The sequence below is a fragment of the Gobius niger genome (genome assembly GCF_951799975.1).
Source record: "Gobius niger genome assembly, chromosome: 12".
Taxonomy (NCBI): Eukaryota; Metazoa; Chordata; class Actinopteri; order Gobiiformes; family Gobiidae; genus Gobius; species Gobius niger.
Window position 1 is genome coordinate 2,797,148 of NC_136863.1, and position 16,969 is coordinate 2,814,116.

The 16,969-nt window shown below is 45.7% G+C and overlaps 4 protein-coding genes across 4 annotated transcripts in view; 1 reads left to right on the forward strand and 3 right to left on the reverse strand.

The window, feature by feature from the left end:
* LOC306971884 (olfactory receptor 6N1-like) overlaps positions 1–16,969 on the forward strand; it is a gene marked incomplete at both ends in the record, with an annotated part of 125,952 nt that overhangs the window by 62,796 nt on the left and 46,187 nt on the right. The gene's annotated exons all lie outside the window — the stretch shown is intronic.
* Positions 4,036–5,007, reverse strand: LOC306971895 (olfactory receptor 10A3-like; the record flags this gene model as incomplete). Its single annotated transcript, XM_079568335.1, has 1 exon — positions 4,036–5,007. One exon carries the CDS (start codon positions 5,005–5,007, stop codon positions 4,036–4,038), a length of 972 nt encoding a protein of 323 aa, XP_079424461.1.
* On the reverse strand, positions 10,305–11,276 carry LOC306971896 (olfactory receptor 10A3-like; the record flags this gene model as incomplete). Its single annotated transcript, XM_079568336.1, has 1 exon — positions 10,305–11,276. One exon carries the CDS (start codon positions 11,274–11,276, stop codon positions 10,305–10,307), a length of 972 nt encoding a protein of 323 aa, XP_079424462.1.
* Positions 14,807–15,778, reverse strand: LOC306971897 (olfactory receptor 10A6-like; the record flags this gene model as incomplete). The annotated part of the gene is made up of 1 exon (XM_079568337.1): positions 14,807–15,778. The coding sequence occupies one exon, from the start codon at positions 15,776–15,778 to the stop codon at positions 14,807–14,809; it is 972 nt and encodes a 323-aa protein (XP_079424463.1).

Genomic DNA, 16,969 nt, shown 5'->3' on the forward strand with positions numbered 1-16,969 from the left:
ACAGTATATGGTGAACAAAATCAAATTGCTGAATGGAAGATGTGCAAATTCACAACATGGAGTTCATCTCCAATGTCAAGAAACAACAAAAAGTTGCAAAACCTGCTGCTAAATAATGCAAATAAAGTCTACTTGAAGTGTCGTCTTCCAAAAAAAGGTTTGAAGTGTTTTTTCCTCTGCACTTTTTTCCCTATTTCTGACGGTTTACAGAATTATAGCTTCATCAACGTCGCCAACATGACTGAAATATTCATTCTTGTCACTAGTTCAGTTAAAAATCCGTCCCTAAAGTCGACATGAACAATGTCAAAAACAAGGTTGAAAATAGTCACTTGTCAAATCTACATTTTGGCTAAAGTATTATTGATTATAAAGTAAGTCACACGTCACAAGATCATCAAGTACTTTCTAAAAAAAAAGTTTCTAAATAACGAGACGACACAAGTGAAGGAACAGAGAGAGTCTCTGAGTTTTAAAGGCTTCACTTTGAGGAGTGGACGAACCAGGAACCAGGGGCAACACTTCCTGTGAGCGCACGAGGCTCGAGACAGAACCGTGTCTCAATAAACAATTAGCTCTCACACAATCTAATCTTACTTTGTTTCTGTTGTACAGTTTTTAAACAAAGTGCATTGTTCCAGGAGGAATTGTGTCACAGATGTTCATATCTAAAAAGTTTTGTATAAATTCATCAAGAGTTTGTTAAAGATGTTAAAATCCGTTGCCATATTCCTGGTATGGGATGGTTCGAGTGTTACCGCAACTATTGAGCATTTATTTACTAACTCACTGATGCTTACAGGAAGAATGAAGCATCTGCCAGGGCCTGACAGACGGTTTGATTGTCCGTAGATATTTAATACAAAGTGCATTGAGAGACAACCCCGTGAACTGCTACCTTAACGTGGTGGGGTTGTTTGAGTGCCCGAATGATCCAAGCTATGTTGTCTGGGGATTCGTGCCCCTGGTAGGGTCTCCCATGGCAAACAGGTCCGAGGTGACGGGTCAGACGAAGAGCAGTTCAAAAGACTCATATGGACAGTATTAAACCAAGGACCGAGACATCGCCCGGCATGGCGCAGCCGGGGCCCCACCCTGGAGCCAGACCTGGAGTTGGGGCCCGAACGCGAGTGTCAGGTGGGAGGACTGGGTGGCAGTCACAGGCAGGTGCCTCGACGACCTGGTCCGTGTGTGCAGCTTCTGGCGTTCGGGACTTGGAACGTCACTTCGCTGGGGGGGAAGGAGCCTGAGCTTGTGCGGGAGGTTGAGAGATACCGACTAGATATAGTCGGGCTCACCTCCACGCACATCTTGGGTTCCGGATCCCAACTCCTGGAGAGAGGCTGGACTCTCCATTTATCTGGAGTTGCCCGCGGGGAGAGGCGGCGGGCTGGTGTGGGTTTGCTCATAGCCCCCCGGCTCAGCCGTCACGTGTTGGAGTTCACCCCGGTGAACAAGAGGGTCGCGTCCCTACGCCTTCGGGTCGGGGACAGGTCTCTCACCGTTGTCTCGGCCTACGGGCCCAACATCGGTGCAGAGTACCCGGCCTTCTTGGAGTCCCTGGGAGGGGTACTTGATAGTGCTCCGACTGGGGACTCCATTGTTCTACTGGGGGACTTCAACGCCCACGTGGGTAACGACAGTGAGACCTGGGAGGGAGTGATTGGGAGGAACGGCCTCCCCGATCTGAACCCGAGTGGTGTTCTGTTATTGGACTTCTGTGCTAGTCGCAGTTTGTCCATAACGAACACCATGTTCGAGCACAAGGGTGTCCATAAGTGCACGTGGCACCAGGACACCCTAGGCAGGAGGTCGATGATCGACTTTGTAGTTGTGTCGTCTGATCTCCGGCCGCGTGTCTCGGACACTCGGGTGAAGAGAGGGGCTGAGCTGTCAACCGATCACCACCTGGTGGTGAGCTGGATCCGCTGGCAGGGGAGGAAGCCGGTCAGACCTGGCAGGCCCAAGCGTGTTGTGAGGGTCTGCTGGGAACGTCTGGCGGATCCCTGTGGGGTCTTCAACTCCCACCTCCGGAAGAGCTTCACCCAGATTCAAAGGGAGGCTGGGGACATGGAGTCCGAGTGGACTCTGTTCTCCTCCTCCATTGTCGATGCGGCAGCTCGTAGTTGTGGCCGTAAGGTTTCTGGTGCCTGTCGCGGCGGCAATCCCCGAACCCGATGGTGGCGCCCGGAAGTAAGGGATGCCGTCAAGCTGAAGGAGTCGTCCTACCTGGCCTTGTTGGCTTGTGGGACTCCTGAGGCAGCTGAGAGGTACCGGCAGGCCAAGCGTGCTGCAGCTCGTGCGGTCGCGGAGGCTAAAACTCGGGTCTGGGAGGAGTTCGGGGAGGCCATGGAGGAAGACTATCGGCCGGCCTCGAGGAGATTCTGGCAAACCATCCGGCGCCTCAGGAGGGGGAAGCAGTGCTTCATCAACACTGTTTACAGTGCGGGTGGGGGGCTGCTGACCTCGACTGGGGATGTCGTTGGACGGTGGAAGGAGTACATCGAGGACCTCCTCAATCTCACGTCTTTAGATGCGGAAGCAGAGGCTGGGGACTCGGAGGTGGGCTCGCCCATCACCCAGGCTGAAGTCAGTAAGGTGGTGAGAAAGCTCCTCGGTGGCTCCGGGGGTGGATGAGATTCGTCCTGAGTACCTTAAGTCTCTGGGTGACATCATCAACATTGCGTGGCCCCTGGATTGGCAGACCGGGGTGGTGGTCCCTCTCTTTAAGAAAGGGGATTGGAGGGTGTGTTCCAATTACAGAGGGATCACCCTCCTCAGCCTTCCCGGTAAGGTCTACTCCAGGGTGCTGGAGAGGAGGATCCGGCCAATAGTCAAACCTTGGATCCAGGAGGAACAATGCGGTTTTCGTCCTGGTCGTGGCACACTGGACCAGCTCTATACCCTTCATCGGGTGCTCGAAGGTTCATGGGAGTACGACCAACCAGTCCACATGTGTTTTGTGGATCTGGAGAAAGCGTTCGACCGTGTCCCTCGTGGTGCCCTCTCGGGGGTGCTCCGGGAATATGGGTCCGGGGCCCTTTGCTAAGGGCTGTCCGTTCCCTGTACTGCCACCTTAACATGGTGGAGGGTTTGAGTCCGAATGATCCTGGAGCTCTGTTGTCGGGGGTTTCGTGCCCCTGGTCGGGTGTCCCAGGGCAAACAGGTCCTGAGGGGTCACATGAAGAGCGGTTGAGAAGCCCCTTATGGGAGAGGCCCGGTCAATCGTGAGGCCGTCCTTCTGTGGACCCACCACCTGCACGAGGAGCCATAGGGGCTGGTGTAATGTGATCCAACAGAGGCCCCCACGACCCGGCAACGGACAAGTGGAAGAAAATGGATGGATGGAACTTGTATTACAAAATGCGGCTTCATCTGTTTGGGGTTAGCTAGTTTCTCCAACTGTGACGTAGGAGCAGAGCAGCTACAGATGGAAGCAGTCATGGAGGATTAGCCTCATTGTGTTGTGAACCAGAGCTACAGCAGCTCTGGGACTTTTACAAAGACACAACACAGTTTCTTTTGCCTAAACACTTAGGATTAAGAGCGGCTAATGAAAAGAAGAAAACTACTTTCAGCAGTTGAATCTGCGCTGGGAATGTGTTTGGGCCTTGATGATACACAGAGCATTCCCATCAGAGAAAGCTAATGCTACGAGCCATAGCTAGGATTGATCATGTGAATATGAGAAATACAATAAAACAATAAAACCACCATCTACTTAAAGCAGCCGTTTAACAATGATCAAACACTGAGCCGGGTTTGTTCATTTTGTAGTTTATTTCTCATTTTTCATCTCCAATTGGCCGTAGCTGATCGGTTAGCATCCGGAGTCGGCTAACCAGCACTAGCTCAGATCGATCCTGTGAAAACAAGTATTATGCATTAATAGCGTCAATAAAGCCGGCAACTACATGAATCAGCCTGAATGATCACACAACTGGGGGCTTTGGGCGCAATTTGAGGCTTTTTGAAGAGTTCTGTAGGAACGTAGCATAACCCCAACCCTTGATCAGGGGGTCGGCGAGTAACGGCTTAACTGTCAGATTTGCCCCTCCTGAAGACCCTGAGCAGTAAGCCTCTGCAGCTGAGCCTGATGTTGGTCAGGACTAAGCCGTAGATGAGCGGGTTGAACAGTGGCGGACACAGGAGGAAGTACAGGGACAGGAAAACACGCAACATTTTCGGTACACGGCTCATGTCGAATCTGCCCTGAAGGATTTCGAAAATCCCTGCAACGCTGAAGTTCAACACTGAGGCCAGGTGAGGCGCACAGGTGTTCACCGCCTTCTGCCTCGTTTTCCTTTCCCCGTTCCAGCACACCTTCAGAATACGGAAGTACGTGTAGAGAATGACACTTAACGGGCCGACAATAATGTTACAAGTTGTCACAAGACCATGTATGTTGACATCAGTCGTGTCGTAGCAGGCGAGTTTGACTATGGGGTAATTATCGCAATAAACTTTATCGATATCATTCCCACAAAGCTCCAGAGACGAACTCAAACTGATGGTGGCTCCCATCCCCAACAGAGTATAAATCCACGAGAAGAGAATCAGCGCCGCCGTCCTGCTTCGGCTCATGCGCACTCTGTAGTGGAGCGGGTGGCAGATGGCGGCGTAGCGATCGTACGACATTCCCATTAACGTCAGCATTTGCATCATGCCGTATCCGTGCAGGGCGTAGATCTGGAAGAAGCAGAACGCAGCAGGAACGGTGTGGACGTCTCTCAGGATGTGGACTAACAGAAAGGGGAACAGGGCCGCGCTGCCGTACAGCTCGTTGATGAAGAGGCTGCAGAGGAACATGTACATGGGCTCATGCAGGCTGCGGTTCAGGGCGATGACGCAGACGAGCAGGACGTTAGAGAAGATCATGAGGAGGTACAGCAGCAGCAGAGCCCAGAAGAAGAGCCACCGCAGCGAGCCCAGGTTAAAGTACGCTGTCAGCACGAAGGACGACACCGGAGTGGAGTTGTGTCGCCGGAACGGGCTCTGGACCTGCATCGCTAACAAAGCTAACGATGCTAACAAGTCTAATTATGCTAACAAGGCTATTTATGCTAACAAGGCTAACGATGCTAACAAAGCAAATGATGCTAACAAGGCTAACGATGCTAATGACACCAATGGAAAATCAAGGCTAATACTAATGATGCTAATGCAGGAGTGAACTTTCAAAAGTTTATATACTGTAATAATCACAATCAGATCAAAAACGTAACTTGAATCGTTGCAACTTTATCAAATCTAAGAGTATTTAGGAAAAGGCATAAGTGTTGTTAGCACTTTGTGCAGCTCTCTCGTTTATCCATTTGATTTGGACAAAGTATCCCTGGGAAAACCAGAGTCATTGTTCTGTTAAACTGCTTATTGTCCATAGGAGACTTTTAGACACAAATACAGTTTGTAAAAAAGAGTTTACATATAAACAAAGTACATTTCATACAGGATTATCATTCAGACTAAATGACCCAGAACCACATCATTCATTTGTCATAATAAGCATTAATTACTTTTACAAACACCTGTAGACGCCCTAACATTGGTATTTTATGTTGTGACTGTTTTGTGACTTGTTTGAAGAAACGTGAAGAAGATTAAAAATGCTACAAACTTTGTAGGATTACAGGAATTTACACATGAATGAAGCAAAACAAAACTGATATATTTCCTGCTTTATTAACGGCCCATCTGTAGTTTCTCCTAACTTGAATTCAATCCATTGTTTTTGTGAAAAATCGTCTCTTTCTGATCAACAAGTGCAGACTCATGATCTCATCAACACCACATCCTTCACAAACAAGAAATATCTGTTCTCCGTGGGGTCTTTTTACATGTGTAAGCTGCAAACCCTGTAGTTCTGAGCTCTACAAACATGATCTGAAACACATGTTATTCTTGTATTTGTTCAACAGTTCACGTTACAATCTAATCTCAGTGTATATATTGTCAGATAATTCACACTCAGATATTTTCTCTTGTATCATGTGGTGATAATAATAGTGGTTCACATGTAGTGAGTTCATGTGAAATCAAAAAGCCGGAACGAGTCACAATGATACGGAAAAATCTCCCTTTAAACCGTCATAATGCTGATGTTTACAGACAGTTCTGTCATAATTCCTGGACTTTTCCAGTAAAAAGTCAGTGAAAGCTCAATCTCAACTTTGCAAACACATTTCTAACATTATAAATCTTCACAAGGATTAATTAATAAGCACAACTCACATCTTTAAGAGTCACAGAAATGCTGCTGGAAACTAGGCTGCAAGTTCATGAAACTGACACAAAAGCTTCATACTAAAAACAGATATATATACTAATATATACATATATACTAAACAGATTTCATTCCACAAAACAAAATAAGGAATAAGGCCTTTAGGTGAACAGGGAAAGACAGAGTTCAGGCTCGGTTCAGTCAGTAAAAGGTGAGGAATATATCGTCTACAAGATGAGATCAAATTACTGTTTGGAAGATGTGAAAATTTACAACATCGAGTTCATCTCCAGAGTCAAGAAATCACCAAAAAGTTGCAAAAGCTGCTGTTAAAAAATACAATTGAAGTAAACTGGAAGTGTAATCTTTCAATAAAAGGTTTCAAGTTTTTTTTTTTTCTCTTTCCTTTTGTGGAGGCAAAGCAACGCTACAATACAGCCCAGCCCTAGTCACGAGTTCAGTGAAAGATCAGGCTGTAAAGTCGACATGAACAATGTCAAAAACAAAGCAAACAGTTGTAAATAGTCACATGTCAAATCTACATTTTGCCAAAAGTATTACTGATTATAAAGTAAACCACGAATCACAAGATCATCAACTACTTTCTAAAAAAACGCTTCTAAACATGGAGGCGACACAAGTGGAGGAGCAGAGTCTCTGAGTTTTAAAGGCTTCAGTTGAAGGAGTGGACGAACCAGGAACCAGGGGCAACACTTCCTGTTTTGTTCTTCAAGTGCATCGTTCCAGGAGACCTTGTGTCAGATATCCAAATCTAAAAAGTTATGTATAAAATTCATCAAGAGTTTGTAAAAGATGTTAAAATCCCTTTCCTTTTCCTAGTGCAGGATGTTACGAGTGTTACCGCAACTACTGAGCATTTATTTACTAACTTCCTTAAAGCTGTGGTTCCTGATTTCTCCTGCATAATCTACGACAGTTTTTGATTTGGCCCAAACTGGTTTCTCGCTCTCATAATCCCTCCTTCATGTCAAACAAACTGGTTTTGTGCCGGGTTCAAGCCCGTGTACAAGTGAAGAAGGGCGACCACCCCCAAAATAAATGTCAATAAATGAGTTCATCTTCTTCTATCGCTCAGTAAAAAATGATGTGAAGAACATGCAACAAGATCTGCTTTTTGCTGTTTACAAGATACTCTGTGATTGTGTTTAATACATTTACTTTACAACAACAAAACGTCAGGTCCCCCGGCTTTAAAGTTACAGTGAAGTTTGTGCCGTATGTTAATTACGAAGTGCGTTTGGAGAGTTTGTTTCTTCATACGGGAAATTATCACAAAATGTGGTTTTGTTGAAGAAAACCTTTTATAACTTTCTGAACTTTTATTACAACATGCGGCTTCATCTGTTTAAGGTTCGGTTTAGAGTCAGGTTTAGGGTTCGGGTTTAGGGTTTGGTTAAGGGTTCGGTTTAGGGTTTGGTTTAGGGTCAGGTTTAGGGTTTGGTTTAGGGTTTGGTTTAGGGTTCGGTTTAGGGTTCGGTTTAGGGTCAGGTTAAGGGTCGGGTTTAGGGTTCGGGTTTAGGGTTCGGGTTTAGGGTTCGGGTTTAGGGTTCGGTTTAGGGTTCGGGTTTAGGGTTCGGGTTTAGGGTTCGGGTTTAGGGTTCGGTTTAGGGTTCGGGTTTAGGGTTCGGTTTAGGGTTCGGGTTAAGGGTTCGGTTTAGGGTTTGGTTTAGGGTTCGGTTTAGGGTCAGGTTTAGGGTTCGGTTTAGGGTTCGGGTTTAGGGTCAGGTTAAGGGTTCGGGTATAGGGTTCGGGTTTAGGGTCAGGTTAAGGGTTCGGTTTAGGGTTCGGGTTTAGGGTCAGGTTAAGGGTTCGGGTATAGGGTTCGGGTTTAGGGTCAGGTTAAGGGTTCGGGTATAGGGTTCGGGTTTAGGGTCAGGTTAAGGGTTCGGTTTAGGGTTCGGGTTTAGGGTTCGGTTTAGGGTCAGGTTTAGGGTTCGGTTTAGGGTTCGGTTTAGGGTCAGGTTAAGGGTTCGGTTTAGGGTTCGGGTTTAGGGTCAGGTTAAGGGTTCGGGTATAGGGTTCGGGTTTAGGGTCAGGTTAAGGGTTCGGTTTAGGGTTCGGGTTTAGGGTTCGGTTTAGGGTCAGGTTTAGGGTTCGGTTTAGGGTTCGGTTTAGGGTTCGGTTTAGGGTCAGGTTTAGGGTTCGGTTTAGGGTTCGGTTTAGGGTCAGGTTAAGGGTTCGGGTTTAGGGTTCGGTTTAGGGTCAGGTTAAGGGTTCGGTTTAAGGTCAGGTTTAGGGTTCGGTTTAGGGTTCGGGTATAGGGTTCGGGTTTAGGGTTCGGTTTAGGGTCAGGTTAAGGGTTCGGTTTAGGGTTTGGTTTAGGGTTTGGTTTAGGGTTCGGGTTTAGGGTTCGGTTTAGGGTCAGGCTAAGGGTTCGGTTTAGGGTTTGGTTTAGGGTTTGGTTTAGGGTTCGGTTTAGGGTCAGGTTAAGGGTCAGGTTTAGGGTTTGGTTTAGGGTTCGGTTTAGGGTCAGGTTTAGGGTTCGGTTTAGGGTTTGGTTTAGGGTTCGGTTTAGGGTCAGGTTTAGGGTTCGGTTTAGGGTTCGGTTTAGGGTCAGGTTAAGGGTTCGGTTTAGGGTTCGGGTTTAGGGTTCGGGTTTAGGGTTCGGGTTTAGGGTTTGGTTTAGGGTTCGGTTTAGGGTCAGGTTTAGGGTTCGGTTTAGGGTCAGGTTAAGGGTTCGGTTTAGGGTTCGGGTTTAGGGTTCGGGTTTAGGGTCAGGTTAAGGGTTCGGGTTTAGGGTTCGGGTTTAGGGTTCGGGTTTAGGGTTTGGTTTAGGGTTCGGTTTAGGGTCAGGTTTAGGGTTCGGTTTAGGGTCAGGTTAAGGGTCAGGTTTAGGGTTCGGTTTTGGGTTTTGGACCCCCTTCGAATGTCAGCTGCCCACGCCTAACATCTCATCATTCTGTAAACATGTCAGGTCTTGCATCAACAGTGAAAATGTATATATATATATGTGTCGTATCAACTCCATCATAAAAACCCATCAGTCCTGTAAAGGTCTCTTGCTGTGTCTATATATTCAAGATTTTTTATTTGTCAAACCATGTGAATGGCTTGAAATTATGTTTCCCTCATCCTTGGTTGTGGAGTGGGGGGAGGGGGAGTTCAGCTTCCCGATGGCCCTGTGTACAAAACTGTTCCTCAGTCGACTGGAACTGGCCGTAGATTCCGCAGTCTCCTCCCTGACGGCAAAACCTTGAAGAGACTGTGTGATGGGTGCGAGGGGTCCCCTTTGCGGGTGAGACGGGGGGAGAACATCTCCTTAATAGAGGGGAGAGGGGCTCCACAGATCTTCTCTGCTGCTCACGATGCTCTGGAGGCTCCTTTGGCAGTGTTGGGGCCGTGCCACACAGTGATGGAGCTGATCAGGATGCTCTCTATAGTCCCTCTGTAGAAGAACCTCACAGTGATGGTCAGGATGCTCTCTATAGTCCCTCTGTAGAAGAACCTCACAGTGATGGAGCTGGTCAGGATGCTCTATAATCCCTCTGTAGAAGAACCTCACAGTGATGGTCAGGATGCTCTCTATAGTCCCTCTGTAGAAGAACCTCACAGTGATGGTCAGGATGCTCTCTATGGTCTCTCTGTAGAAGAACCTCACAGTGATGGAGCTGGTCAGGATGTTCTCTATCGTCGCTCAGTAGAAGTTGTACATAACGCAGGCTGGGACTCTGGCTCTTCTCAGCTTGCGGAGGAAGTAGAGACGCTGATTACTTTTCTTGACCAGTGATGTAGTGTGCATGGTCCAGGAGCTTTGTGCTGGTCACCCTCTCCACAGCAGCACCGTTGATTGTTAGAGGAGCATGCTGGACCTGTGCTCTTTGAAAGTCCACAACAATCTCTTTTGTGGACTTTTGAAGAGAACACAAGCCACTTCCATGTCATTTTTATTTTCCATTGGATATTTTGCATTCTGGCACAGACTACACAAGTATATGCACGTGTGTAGTAAATACCACAAGTCTGTAACGGGGAGTTTTAGAGAAAATGTACTAGTAAAGTGGTTCCAAAGTTACTGCACATTCTAACCCTAACCCTTGATCAGGGGGGCGTGAGTAACGGCTTAACTGTCAGAGTTGCCCCTCCTGAAGACTCTGAGCAGTAAGCCTCTGCAGATGAGCCTGATGTTGGTCAGGACTAAGCCGTAGATGAGCGGGTTGAACAGCGGCGGACACAGGAAGAAGTACAGGGACAGGAAAATGCGCAACATTTTCGGAACGCGGCTCATGTCGAATCTGCCCTGAAGGATTTCAAAAACCGCTGCGACCGTGAAGTTCAGCACTGAGGCCAGGTGAGGCGCGCAGGTGTTCATCGCCTTCTGCCTCGTGCGCCTCTCCCCGCGCCAGCACACCTTCAGAATACGGAAATACATGTAGAAAATGACAATAAGCGGGCAAACAATTGCATTGAAAGTCGCCACAATGCCGTATATATTGAGAATAGTCGTGTCGTAGCAGGCGAGTTTGACTATGGGGTAATTACCGCAGTAAACTTTATCGATATCGTTCCCACAAAGCTCAAGAGACGAACTCAAACCGATGGTGTTTCCCAAAGCTAACATAGAATAAATCCACGGGAAGAGAATCAGCGCCGCCGTCCTGCTTCGGCTCATGCGCACTCTGTAGTGGAGCGGGTGGCAGATGGCGGCGTAGCGATCGTACGACATTCCCATCAACGTCAGCATTTCTATCATGCCGTATCCGTGCATGACATAGATCTGGAAGAAGCAGAACGATGCAGGAACGGTGTGGACGTCTCTCAGGATGTGGACTAACAGAAAGGGGAACAGGGCCGCGCTGCCGTACAGCTCGTTGATGAAGAGGCTGCAGAGGAACATGTACATGGGCTCGTGCAGGCTGCGGTTCAGGGCGATGACGCAGACGAGCAGGACGTTAGAGAAAATCATGAGGAGGTACAGCAGCAGCAGAGCCCAGAAGAAGAGCCACCGCAGCGAGCCCAGGTTAAAGTACGCTGTCAGCACGAAGGACGACACCGGAGTGGAGTTGTGTCGCCGGAACGGGCTCTGGACCTGCATCGCTAACAAGGCTAACGATGCTAGAAAGGCTAATGATGCTAGCAAGGCTAACGATGCTAACAAGGCTAATGATGCTAACAAGGCTAATGAGGCTAACAAGGCTAACGATGCTAATGACACCAATGGAAAATCAAGGCTAATACTAATGATGCTAATGCAGGAGTGAACTTTCAAAAGTTTATATACTGTAATAATCACAATCAGATCAAAAACGTAACTTGAATCGTTGCAACAACATCAAATCTAAGAGTATTTAGGAAAAGGCATAAGTGTTATTAGCACTTTGTGCAGGTCTCTCGTTTATCCATTTGATTTGGACAAAATATCACTGGAAAAACCAGAGGTATTGTTCTGTTAAACTTCTTATTGTCCATAGGAGACTTTTAGACACAAATACAGTTTATGAAAAAGAGTTTACATATAAACAAAGTACATTTCACACAGGATTATCATTCAGACTAAATGACCCAGAACCACATCCATTTGTCATAATAAGCATTAATTACTTTTACAAACACCTGTAGACGCCCTAACATTGGTATTTTATGTTGTGACTGTTTTGTGACTTGTTTGAAGAAACGTGAAGAAGATTAAAAATGCTACAAACTTTGTTGGATTACAGGAATTTACACATGAATGAAGCGAAACAAAACTGATATATTCCCGGTTTATTAACGGCCCATCTCTAGTTTCTCCTAACTTGAATTCAATTCATTGTTTTTGTGTAAAATCAGACTCATGATCTCATCAACACCACATCCTTCACAAACAAGAAATATCTGTTCTCCGTGGGGTCTTTTTACATGTGTAAGCTGCAAACCCTGTAGTTCTGAGCTCTACAAACATGATCTGAAATACATGTTATTCTCGTATTTGTTCAACAGTTCACGTTACAATCTAATCTCAGTCTTTATATTGTCAGATAATTCACACTCAGATATTTTCTCTTGTATCATGTGGTGATAATAATAGTGGTTCACATGTAGTGAGTTCATGTGAAATCAAAAAGCCGGAACGAGTCACAATGATACGGAAAAATCTCCCTTTAAACCGTCATAATGCTGATGTTTACAGACAGTTCTGTCATAATTCCTGGACTTTTCCAGTAAAAAGTCAGTGAAAGCTCAATCTCAACTTTGCAAACACATTTCTAACATTATAAATCTTCACAAGGATTAATTAATAAGCTCAACTCACATCTTTAAGAGTCACAGAAATGCTGCTGGAAACTAGGCTGCAAGTTCATGAAACTGACACAAAAGCTTCATACTAAAAACAGATCCATATACTAATATATACACATATATACTAAACAGAGTTCATTCCACAAAACAAAATAAGGAATAAGGCCTTTAGGTGCACAGGGAAAGACAGAGTTCAGGCTCGGTTCAGTCAGTAAAAGGTGAGGAATGAATCATCTACAAGATGAGATCAAATTACTGTTTGGAAGATGTGAAAATTTACAACATCGAGTTCATCTCCAGAGTCAAGAAATCACCAAAAAGTTGCAAAAGCTGCTGTTAAAAAATACAATTGAAGTAAACTGGAAGTGAAATCTTTCAATAAAAGGTTTCAAGTGTTTTTTTCCTCTTCACTTTTGTGGAGGCAAAGCAACGTTAACTTAGATGTTTGCCAGAAATTTATAGCATATTTCTGATGGTTTGCAAAATTATTGCTTCTTTGTCTAAATTTCTGAAATGTTCATTCTTGTCAATACAGCCCAGCCCTAGTCACGAGTTCAGTAAAAAAAATCAGGCCGTAAAGTCGACATGAACAATGTCAAAAACAAAGCAAACAGTTGTAAATAGTCACATGTCAAATCTACATTTTGTCTAAAGTATTATCAATTATAAAGTAAATCACGAATCACAAGATCATCAACTACTTTCTAAAAAACGCTTCTAAACATGGAGGCGACACAAGTGGAGGAGCAGAGTCTCTGAGTTTTAAAGGCTTCAGTTGAAGGAGTGGACGAACCAGGAACCAGGGGCAACACTTCCTGTTTTGTTCAAGTGCATTGTTCCAGGAGACACAGCTTTAAAGTTACATGAAGAGTGAAGTAAGTGCCAGGGCCTGACGGCTCCATCGTAATTATCACAAAATGTGGTTTTGTTGAAGAAAACATTTGATTACATTCTGAACTTTTATTACAAAATGCGGCTTCACCTGTTTAAGGTTCGGTTTAGGGTTCGGTTTAGGGTTTGGTTTAGGGTTCGGTTTAGGGTTCGGTTTAGGTTCGGTTTAGGGTTCGGTTTAAGGTTTGGTTTAGGGTCGGTTTAGGGTTTGGTTTAGGGTTTGGTTTAAGGTTTGGTTTAAGGTTTGGTTTAGGGTTTGGTTTAAGGTTCGGTTTAAGGTTCGGTTTAAGGTTTGGTTTAGGGTTCGGTTCAGGATTCGATTTAAGGTTCGGTTTAAGGTTCGGTTTAGGGTTCGGTTCAGGATTCGATTTAAGGTTTGGTTTAGGGTTCTGTTTAAGGTTCGGTTTTGGGTTCGGTTTAGGGAGTTCAGCTTCCCGATGGCCCTGTGTACAAAACTGTTCCTCAGTCGACTGGAACTGGCCTGTAGATTCCGCAGTCTCCTCCCTGACGGCAAAACCTTGAAGAGACTGTGTGATCGGTGCGAGGGGTCCCCTTTGCGGGTGAGACGGGGGGAGAACATCTCCTTAATAGAGGGGAGAGGGGCTCCACAGATCTTCTCTGCTGCTCACGATGCTCTGGAGGCTCCTTTGGCAGCACTGGGGCCGTGCCACACAGTGATGGAGCTGGTCAGGATGCTCTCTATCGTCCCTCTGTAGAAGAACCTCACAGTGATGGAGCTGGTCAGGATGCTCTCTATAGTCCTTCTGTAGAAGAACCTCACAGTGATGGTCAGGATGCTCTCAATAGTCCCTCTGTAGAAGAACCTCACAGTGATGGTCAGGATGCTCTCTATCGTCCCTCTGTAGAAGAACCACACAGTGATGGAGCTGGTCAGGATGCTCTCTATAGTCCCTCTGTAGAAGAACCACACAGTGATGGAGCTGGTCAGGATGCTCTCTATAGTCCCTCTGTAGAAGAACCTCACAGTGATGGTCAGGATGCTCTCTATAGTCCCTCTGTAGAAGTTGCACATAACGCAGGCTGGGACTCTGGCTCTTCTCAGCTTGCGGAGAAAGTAGAGACGCTGATTACTTTTCTTGACCAGTGATGTAGTGTGCATGGTCCAGGAGCTTAGTGCCGGTCACCTTCTCCACAGCAGCACCGTTGATTGTTAGAGGAGCATGCGGGACCTGTGCTCTTCGAAAGTCCACAACAATCTCTTTTGTGGACTTTTGAAGAGAACACAAGCCACTTCCATGCTTGCAAATACATGTCATTTTTATTCTCCATTGGACATTTTGCATTCTGGCACAGACTACACAAGTATATGCACGTGTGTAGTAAATACCACAAGTCTGTAACGGGGGGTTTTAGAGAAAATGTACTAGTAAAGTGGTTCCAAAGTTACTGCACATTCTAACCCTAACCCTTGATCAGGGGGACGTGAGTAACGGCTTAACTGTCAGATTTGCCCCTCCTGAAGACTCTGAGCAGTAAGCCTCTGCAGATGAGCCTGATGTTGGTCAGGACTAAGCCGTAGATGAGCGGGTTGAACAGCGGCTGACACAGGAAGAAGTACAGGGACAGGAAAATGCGCAACATTTTCGGAACGCGGCTCATGTCGAATCTGCCCTGAAGGATTTCAAAAACCGCTGCGACAGAGAAGTTCAGCACTGAGGCCAGGTGAGGCGCGCAGGTGTTCACCGCCTTCTGCCTCGTGCGCCTCTCCCCGCGCCAGCACACCTTTAGAATACGGAAATACATGTAGAAAATGACAATAAGCGGGCAAACAATTGCATTGAAAGTCGCCACAATGCCGTATATATTGAGAATAGTTGTATCGTAGCAGGCGAGTTTGACTATGGGGTAATTACCGCAGTAAACTTTATCGATATCGTTCCCGCAAAGCTCAAGAGACGAACTCAAACCGATGGTGTTTCCCAAAGAAAACATAGAATAAATCCACGGGAAGAGAATCAGCGCCGCCGTCCTGTTTCGGCTCATGCGCACTCTGTAGTGGAGCGGGTGGCAGATGGCGACGTAGCGATCGTACGACATACCGGCTAACGTCTGGAGCTGTATGATCCCGTATCCATGCATGACATAGATCTGGATGAAGCAGAGCGGCGCGGGGACGGTGTGGACGTCTCTCAGGATGTGGACTAACAGAAAGGGGAACAGGGCCGCGCTGCCGTACAGCTCGTTGATGAAGAGGCTGCAGAGGAACATGTACATGGGCTCGTGCAGGCTGCGGTTCAGGGCGATGACGCAGACGAGCAGGACGTTAGAGAAGATCATGAGGAGGTACAGCAGCAGCAGAGCCCAGAAGAAGAGCCACCGCAGCGAGCCCAGGTTAAAGTACGCTGTCAGCACGAAGGACGACACCGGAGTGGAGTTGTGTTGGCGGAACGGGCTCTGGACCTGCATCGCTAACAAGGCTAACGATGCTAGAAAGGCTAATGATGCTAGCAAGGCTAACGATGCTAACAAGGCTAATGATGCTAGCAAGGCTAATGAGGCTAACAAGGCTAACGATGCTAATGACACCAATGGAAAATCAAGGCTAATACTAATGATGCTAATGCAGGAGTGAACTTTCAAAAGTTTATATACTGTAATAATCACAATCAGATCAAAAACGTAACTTGAATCGTTGCAACAACATCAAATCTAAGAGTATTTAGGAAAAGGCATAAGTGTTATTAGCACTTTGTGCAGCTCTCTCGTTTATCCATTTGATTTGGACAAAATATCACTGGGAAAACCAGAGGCATTGTTCTGTTATTCTGCTTTTCGTCCATAGGAGACTTTTAGACACAAATACAGTTTATAAAAAAGGGTTTACATATAAACAAAGTACATTTCACACAGGATTATCATTCAGACTAAATGACCCAGAACCACATCCATTTGTCATAATAAGCATTAATTACTTTTACAAACACCTGTAGACGCCCTAACATTGGTGTTTTATGTTGTGACTGTTTGACTTGTTTGAAGAAACGTGAAGAAGATTAAAAATGCTACAAACTTTGTAGGATTACAGGAATTTACACATGAATGAAGCAAAACAAAACTGATATATTCCCTGTTTATTAACGGCCCATCTCTCGTCTCTCCTAACTTGAATTCAATCCATTGTTTTTGTGAAAAATCAGACTCATGATCTCATCAACACCACATCCTTCACAAACAAGAAATATCTGTTCTCCGTGGGGTCTTTTTACATGTGTAAGCTGCAAACCCTGTAGTTCTGAGCTCTACAAACATGATCTGAAATACATGTTATTCTCGTATTTGTTCAACAGTTCACGTTACAATCTAATCTCAGTCTTTATATTGTCAGATAATTCACACTCAGATATTTTCTCTAGTATCATGTGGTGATAATAATAGTGGTTCACATGTAGTGAGTTCATGTGAAATCAAAAAGCCGGAACGAGTCACAATGATACGGAAAAATCTCCCTTTAAACCGTCATAATGCTGATGTTTACAGACAGTTCTGTCATAATTCCTGGACTTTTCCAGTAAAAAGTCAGTGAAAGCTCAATCTCAACTTTCCAAACACATTTCTAACATTATAAATCTTCACAAGGATTAATTAATAAACTCAACT